This window comes from Eublepharis macularius, chromosome 11 (genome assembly GCF_028583425.1).
Source record: "Eublepharis macularius isolate TG4126 chromosome 11, MPM_Emac_v1.0, whole genome shotgun sequence".
In the NCBI taxonomy this organism is placed as follows: Eukaryota; Metazoa; Chordata; class Lepidosauria; order Squamata; family Eublepharidae; genus Eublepharis; species Eublepharis macularius.
In genome coordinates, this window is record NC_072800.1 from 93,010,047 (window position 1) to 93,018,751 (window position 8,705).

An 8,705-nucleotide genomic window follows, 5' to 3' on the forward strand; every position below is an offset into this window, starting at 1 on the left:
CCCGAGAAACATACCGGTAGGGTCCAACAATTTGAAGATAACCACAAGGAGTCACAAGTTACCTTGGGAGCCCGGATTCAGTTTCGTTTTCCCGGCCATGTCGGACGCTCCTCTCCGCAGGTCCGGGAGGAAGCGGCCGAGCAGCCTGACCGGGCGGTTGACCTGCGAGGGTTAACCCCCAGGACTCCCAGCCAGGGGGTCAGGGTCCGGAGCGCTGCGGGAAGAGCCCCCTGAAGTCGATTCAGGGGGTAAATAGCCCGTCTGCTCCTATGGAGGCCGGCAGACTTGCGCAGCACATCGCGTGCTGCCGGGCCATGGAGAACGGCAACAAGCAGATTTAAGGTGAAAGCCTGTAAGTAAGTGGATCCCTTCTGTTACTCTAAGCGTATGTGAAGGATTGGTGGGAGTTGAAGCTAAAGAAGGTTCGGAAATCTTCCCCTTCATTGAGTTTTGGAACTTAGTTGGCGGACTCCCCCCCCCCCCCAAGATGGCGACGAAAAAGCAGAGCCCTGCTGTGGGCAGATCGGTTTCGGCTGCGTTGCAGGGGAAGGGAGAGACTCTTGAAGAGGTGGTTAAACGGTCGGTCGTTGAAGCTATGAAGCCCTTTGTTGATAGGCTAAATGAAATCGGACAAAGGGTTGATTCAGTTGAAAATGAAGTGAAAACCACTAAAGATGTAGCGCTCGAGGCAGAGAAATCTACTCGTGAAAATGCAACACTCATGAGAGCTACAAACAAAGAAGTAAAGCTTTTGGAGAATCAACTGATAGGACTACAAGTGGATCGTGCTCAGACGGTATTGCGTTTACAGAATGTGAAGGAGGAGGAAAGTGAAAATTTAAAGGATCTGGTTTCGGAACTTTTGGCGTCATTCGCAAAGGCAACTAAAGAAGAGTTAAAAAGCGATATTCTGGAAGTCCGTCGGACATCTTCAAAATATGCAACGAAGCGTCAGCTGCCTCGCGAGATTATTATTGACTTTTCATCTAAGAAGACTCGGGACACCATTTTATATAATTCGACTAACGTGGACTTGGACTTTCTTGGCAACAAGGTTAAGATATTGAAGGACGTTTCATTTCTAGCTCGGAAAAGAAGATTCAAATACAAAAGGTTTGCAGCTCTTCTGAGAAAGCGTGATATAAAATACAAATGGTTATTTCCAGAAGGCATCTGGTTTAGATATAAAGACCAAGCCTACAAGATAATATCGGAAGCACAGCTGAGGGATTTTGTGCTTAATCATCAAGAGTTCGAGCAAGAAGAAGATCCAGAATCTGAAGGGGGGAGTGGGGAGGAGGGAGTGAGCGCAGCTATTGCAGCTGTTCAGAGAGACCTGCGACTGAGACGCAGGGGGGAGGGGAAGAAGACCTGATCCTAACTGTAGTTCTTATCTTATAAGATCTACCAATCTAATAGCACAGGGGCTGGCAAATTGCGGCCCGTGGGCCACATGCGGCCCGCTACAGAGTTTTTTGTGGCCCGCCAAGACAGTCAGAAAAATCCACCTTGAACCAAGATATAGATATGAAATTAGCACAATAAATAAATTGAATAAAACTACCACTATTTTATTTAATTTATATTTATTGATTTTTATGATACAATTTATACCTTTTCTGAAATGCAAAGTTAATTAATTAATGCAATCATTTTAAAAGGTGCGGCCCTCCGCTAACCTCCGCTCCCACAAAGTGGCCCCCAAGCCAAAACAATTGCCCACCCCTGTAATAGCATATTAGAAAGTTTCACTTTAAATAATTATATTATGAAGGGAATTCAATACTTGTAGTTGTAGTCTGTGTTCTTACGTTGTTTTTTCCCTCCCCCCTTGTTTCTTTTTTCCTTTTTCTGTTTGTAGTTTGTAGTTTTGTAATTTTGATGTTAGTAATTAAAATAAAAAAAATATTTTAAAAAAAACAAGTTACCTTGGGAGCCCAAGGCCAAGTTTGAATTTGACATGGGTTCTGCCAGTTCCACGTCGTGCCAGCCACCAGCCCAGCCCATCTCGGCCATCTTTGCTTGAAATCCACAAAGATGATCGACGTTCCCCTGAGGTTTGGCTAAGCAGCATCCACGTTTGCTGATCTCTCTTTTGGCTTTTCTCTTCCTCCAGGTGAGGCCGGGTCAGTTCCACAGGCGGCTCTGGCGTTCGACACGGCGCATCTCCCAGGTGTCATCTGGCGAGACAGAATACAACACAACAGAGTCCAAATAACCGTCCCGGGTTGGCTTTCAGCCTTCCTGTTGCCTTGTGGCTGCGGCTGCGGCAGAGGACCCAAGACCTGTCCTGCCCTGTCTGCTGGGGGTGTTTTCAGCCACTCCCCCGCTAGTAGCCTGCTGCTGGTGGGCCCCCTGCGTGGCCCCTGGGTTGGAACAGCAGAAATTGCCTCGAGGATTCCTTGGCGGGCCAGAGGTCTGTGCCCATCTGGCGCAGTGCTCCAGGTGCGGGTGTGCGCAGGACAATCTCCGGGGGGGGGGGGCTCTCGTGAGTCCGGCCAGCTGTTCCCCCATTTCTTGATTACTATAATTATTATCATTTGATTCCTGTGGAGCTTGAAGTGGCAAATGTTTGTATTAGTCGTCTTACACTGGAAAGAGAGGAAGAGGACTAAGTGGGATGGGAGGGTGAGAGCAATCGCTGCCTTCTGCTGCCCGGCAGGAAACACAATGCAATAGACACACGCCAGCCTCAAGACAGCGGTCTGGTCTTTCTCCGATGGCCTTAAGCAGACCCTTTCTTGCACTACGTACAAAACCTGCACCGGAACCAAGGACCGCGGCGTCTTGTTTGTCCCGGCTGGGGAGGGGGCAGTCTGCACACTCTGAGAGAAAGCTTTAACAGGGAGCTGGAAAGGGAAGGTATTGATAGGAGCCGCCTGTTCTTCTCTGGTGGGGGGACACACACTCTCGGTGCTTGGCAGAAGATATTTAGCACGGCAGCCAAACCTGCATGCGTTAAAGCAGAGGGGTGTGGCAAACAGGCAGGTGTGTGCTACCTCACTGGGTTGTTTTTCCCCCAATTTCTGGTCCACGCGGATTGGGTCACTTCCTACTGGTGACCTCCAGTGAGACCTATTGACTCGGGAAGGGGGCGTCTGCAAGTATCTGGCACCTCTGGATAGAAGCAGGATTCTGGTTCTTCCGGCATCTTCACCAGCAATTAGCCCCTCCTCTTGGTAGTCTTGTGTCTTTACCCAACCCTCGCAGCCTTTCCATTGTCGCTCGAGGGGAGAGTCTACCTAAGATTTTGTGCAGCACCAACAAGGAAGTCCTTCTCTCGGCCTGCCTCGCTTCACGTCCTCCCAAGTGCAGCGCTGCCTTTCTGGAAGACGGCGACTCCTCGGTTGCCATCCCTGGCCCAAAGCAAGGCACGGCTGGAGCTTTGAAAGGATTTACGGGAACTGCTGTTTCAAAGAGTCTCACAGGGTCTATTGGGGGAATCTCCAGCCCTTCGTTCACTTTGTGTCGCTGTCCGTCCCGTTCCCCTTTAAGCACTTTTTGATAACCAAAACTGCTCAGCATTGAAAGTGAAATAAAAACTGTTTTTCAGAAGAGAAATGCTTGATACATCGCAGCTCCTAACAAGAAGCCTCCAGGGCTTTTTTGGAACTCGTCCCCCCTCCGGTGAACCTTGCTTGCTTTTCTCCAAGCCTTTCCTGGTGCCAGTCGAGATGGACTGGAAGTGGGGAGAGCAAGTGTAAGGTTTGGCAGGGTGAAACAAGAACTGGGTTCCCTTTGAAACGGAGGGGTTTCCCTGGATCTACTGAATCTGCTGAAACCTAGAGCAGATTTCCCTTGGATCCAGCTTTGAGAAGTTAATTTCTGTCCCTCCCAACAGACAGTCCTGATTTTGGTGAAAAGAATGATTTAGAGATGAGAGAAGATCGTGTGGACTTTGATCGGTAGCCATCTCAGTGGCTCGGCTCTGGAAAGAGAAGGATCCTGGCTTTATATTTTTCTGCCCTAGCTGACCAGTAACTGCCTGGCTTTGTTCCATTCCTCTGCACACCCGTATTTTGTGAAATTGGGAGTAGGCTTGGGTGGGTTTTTTTGGCAGAAGTGTTAGTTCAGGTGTTCTCATTAGTTCTTTCTCCAGTTGCTCCGCCTGTCTGGCGTTCATGCCCGTGTGGCCCTTTGATTAAGGAGAGTGAACTGGTTAGAAGCTTCATGCCAAAAGGTTACCTCTGTTCCATATATTCAGTTTGGCTGCCCACTCTGACATGGTACAATGCAAGGACTTTGGACTTAAGTCACCCTGAACCAAAGCCGTAGTTGGTCTGGGAGAAAACAGGGATGCTTGGAGTGCTGAGCGCTGAATCTTCAGTCTCGGTTCCATCTCTCTTGTCGTATAGGGCATATCGATTCATTAGGATTACTGATGCTTAAACAGACGTATCTCCCCTGGATCCCAATTCTGGGTCCCTCCGTTCTGTCTTCCACGCAGCTTCCTTCCTACTTCATATCCTGTGTCCATCCCCACTGCATAGAGAACGTTCTGCCACTACGGTTTCACATGGAAGACCTTCAGTTCTGTTGGATGCTACCCTGAGAAAGCAGCCAATACTTTATCCCCGAGCAAGTTTGGTGTTGACTCTTGATGGTTCATAAGCCGCGTGGTTGGCTTTTCCTCTGTTGCTTTTCTTTCGGGGGGAGGGGGCCGCTGCTGTGACTGTTGCTTGTGTGGGTTCAAGAATGCGCGGACCTGGTCGTCTGTGCTTATGTGCAAGTGCCATGGTTAAACACTCAAAACAGCGGGCTCCGGTGTCGCCTCCTAGCTCTGGAGCCTGGAATTGTAAAAAGGGGACGCCTTCTTTCAAACAGGGCTGGGCAGGAAGATGAAGCCTTTGACTCATTACAGCCCACTAGAAGAGCTGCACCAGCTTTGTAGGCCTCAAGCACGGCACTGTGAATCTCGACATTCAGGAGTGGGAGATGTTTTGCACTGGACTGTTGACTGCTGAAGGTTTTTGCATGGAGAATCTCTTACCTTTGCCAAGGAAGGACTCACTCTCCTTCTCTTTCTTAGGACCAACCGATTCTCCCTTGCCCCCCTCTGTGGATCCAGGAACAACTCGTATTCAGACAATAGAAGATATGCTTCTCTCCTTCCTTTTGCTAAAGAGAAGGTCCAAGCTCTTAAAGCAATGACCTCTTGCCCTATTTCCCCCTCCCCCCCAAAGTAAATCCTTGGCGAAGACCAAGTTTCAAGAACACCAAGTGCAATATTGGCATTTTGCAGGAAAAGATGCTCTTTTCTTGACTGTCCTGTTGTATCATTGTTTTTTCTGTGTACATAATTATATATAAATAGGTTTTGTACCTTTTATGAATGTTGATCCAACATTTTCTACTGTTTTGTATTTTATGGGGGGAAAGAGTTACTTTGAGCTTTTGGGACTCCTGCTGAATTTGTGAGAGCAGCCACGGCTCCATGTGGATTTGTCCTCCGTTCAGAATGAGCATTTGGGGTGGGTGGGGGGACCTGGTAACCCTTCTGGAGGGCTGCCTGCTGGCGAAATCTTTTTGGTCCCATCTCTTTGTTCTGTTCTGGCTTTGTAGGGATCAAATGGGCTTGATGGAGTTTTTCTGCTCCGTGTCTCGGAGTGACTTGACCAGTTCTTCGGTGGTCCTGATTGGAAAGCGGCAACTGTGGCAAGGGAGACGTGGTTCCCGTTGCATCACACTTTGGTGCATACAGTGAATTGGGAGGAGGTTGGGGGAAAGTGGGAAAGCAAAGCGGCAAGCCAGTTTTGCACTACCTTCCCTCCCCCCTGCTTTAAACATGGGTTGGTGTTGATGCAGAAGGAGTTTTGAGTTTCAGAAGGGTTTTCCACACCTGCTGTTTCAGATTCCTGTGAGAATGAGCCCTTCTGGTGTTCTAATTTGACATGGTCTCCCCTCGAGTTGCGCCTTCCTCTGAGTACTGTATTTCAGGAGGCATTCCGTGCAGTCACACGTCTCTCCCTGTCCTGTTTCCCTTCCTAGAAATTTTGCTAGTCCCTGTGGGATTCTGGAGGAACTGAGTAAGAGCTAAGTGATTAAAAGGGCACCAGAAAGTTAGTCGAAGGAAAAGGAACTAGTCACACCTAAACGTTTCTGCAATTTCAGCACGCACGTGTGAGCAGATTTCCTTTGTGTGCTGCACGGAGGGTCTCTCCCAGATCCATCGTTACAGATTTGTGCAGCACTTGAGCAGCGCGGTTAGGCTCAGAGCCAAGCTACAAGTGACGCCTGACACAGGTTGGACACTTGTCAGCTTCCCTCAGGTTTTGATGGGAAATGTAGGCGTCCTGGTCTTGCAACTGTAATGGAGAGCCAAGCTGTAAGACCAGGATGCCTACATTTCCCATCAACACTTGAGGGAAGCTGACAAGTGTCCAACCTGTGTAAGGCGTCACTTGTAGCTTGGCTCTAAATTTCTGTGTTGGTCAAAGATCCGTGTAGCAGTCATCCGGAAGCGAAAGCTCCAGAAGTGTAAAACAACACAATGTGCTGCAGGCATTTCTAAGGAGCTTGGCCGGTCAAGCTTCGAAAGGGAGATAACAAAGGCACCGGTTTTCATTTGCAGTTTGTCTTTCAACCTGGCCCCCTTGCAAAGTGGCCACGCAGCAACGGCTTAGTCCCTAGTTCTTGTACAAAGTTTGAGGGTCACTTCATTGGTTTCTCTGACTCTCTGCCCGAAAGACCAAAATAACGGCTGCAGGGACAGGACAAATCCACGTTAGACCAGCCTGCTCTCAGGAAAACCTCTGCAAATCCCAGGGTGGCTTCTGTCCACCATTTGTCTTTCCAAATGGAAACAAAGCACAATCTGAATTTAAATTTTTAAAAGTTTATGCCTTAAACTTGAAAGTGACTGCCTTCAGCTGCCCAGGGTTTTGCCCTGCAGCCTTGATGGTATCTTGTTCATAATACTTTAAATAAACTTATGAAAGAAATGAGAATCTTGTGTACTCTCTGTTCCTTCCATGTCCAGATTATTCAAGGCACTATCAGAATGTTCCCTTTTAATTTTTTTCAATAATGGCAAAGCAAACATAATTAACTGGCATCTCTGGGGAACTGCGGTTAGCCGGTTAACCAAATATGCCAGTTAACAAAGCTTTTGCCCAGCCTGTACCGCAGTCTCTCCGGTTGATGTAGCTCTTCAGTTATCTAAGTGCTACTTAACAAAGCCTTTACTGTACAAGGAAAGAGATTTCTGGAGTCTCTAACAGAAGATTTTCAGGAGTGAAGGGTAACACGGAGGCTAGATAGAAGGGAAAACAAGTCACTTATTCATAAACCAGACAAAAGAAAAATCAACGGCCAAGAGGATAAAGGAGAGATTGGATTAATTCAGGCTGAGACAGAGAATGTGGAGACAGTGGAATCTACAAAAGCAAGGAAATGAAGAAAACAGAAGAGCTGGGCAATAAGGAATAACATAACCCATTCCATGAGGCGTAAATCATTGCCAGCTATTATATGAAACTACCATTCATTTTGATGGGGCTTGTGCCGAAGAAACACCCTGTTAAATTGATCCCTGACTTTGCATTCCTGATAATTTGCATTACAAAACAGAAGTCCTGTGCTATCTTAAAGACTAATAATTATTCTGGTAGGAGTTTTCATGAGTTGTTGCTCCGTCAGATACAATGGCAAGAGAGAAAATTATTTTCCTCCTTGCAGAGAAAATGACAGAAGGGGGGGGGGGTTGAGTAAACAGTGACCTGGAGTCAGGTGTGATTCTCTGTGTGGGGGCTTGAGGTTGATCTGAGAGAAATCAAAGGTTTAATCCCCACCTGTGGTGAAGCTAAAAGTGCAATAAAGTAGATAATCTAATTAAGGAAAAGACAGTTCGAAGCATAAGAGAATCGACTAGCTTCAGGGTTATGATCTGACGTGTTAAGAACTGTCAATTCTCTTAAGAACTCCAGATAATGTTCCCCTTGGAGGAAGCGTGAAACTTTAAAACCGGCTTCTGCTAGCATTTTGTTTCACATTCCAAATTCTGTGCCAAGGAAAGAAAGCCTGTAAAATTGTATCATTTTGACAGCAGCATATTGTGCAAATTAAGATCCTCGCCTTGTGCAATTTCGGAGTAACCCGTGCAGTGTGCATGATCGGGGCATTACTGCGCTTGGCCTGGTTTCAGGACAGACTTCTATGCACAAATGTTCTCTGCTGGTGTTTTTATCCTCTTTGGCAGCCTCCTCCCCACCCCCCTCCTGTGCCAAAAATAGTAGTTCTTCCTCAAGTAAGGCACCTTGGGGTTGAAAGGAACTGTGCTTATGTTCTATAGTCCCTTCTCTCTCATGCCCTGGCCTGGATAGTCCAAGTGAACCTGATCTCTTCAGATCTCAGAACGAAGCAGTTGTCCATGGTTAGTAATTGGATGGGAGACTTCCGACGAAGATCAGGTTTGCACAGGCAGGTAGGCATCGGCAAACCACCTCTGTTAGTCTCTTGCCATGAAAACCTCACCAGGGCTTGCCATACGTCAGTTATGACTTAAGGGCAGGATTTTATTTGCCTTGACCTAGATAGCCCGAGAGAGCCTGATCTCAGCAGATCTCAGAAGCTAAGCAGGGTCGGCCTTGGTTAGGAATTGGATGGGAGACCTCCAATGAAGCCAAGGTTGCAGAGGCAGGCAATGGCAAACCACGTGTCAGTTTCTTGCCATGAAAACCCCACCAGGGGTCGCCATAAGCCAGTTA

At 47.7% G+C, this 8,705-nt stretch overlaps 1 protein-coding gene across 1 annotated transcript in view; it reads left to right on the forward strand.

Moving 5' to 3' along the window:
* Nucleotides 1-6,317, forward strand: part of NBEAL2 (neurobeachin like 2) — a 206,444-nt gene extending 200,127 nt beyond the window's left edge. The window contains exon 55 of the mRNA XM_054990898.1: nucleotides 2,117-6,317. Coding sequence (XP_054846873.1) covers nucleotides 2,117-2,218 — 102 coding nt within the window. The 3' untranslated portion in view covers nucleotides 2,219-6,317. The remainder of the gene's footprint in view (nucleotides 1-2,116) is intronic.
* The last annotated feature ends 2,388 nt before the right edge of the window (nucleotides 6,318-8,705 follow it).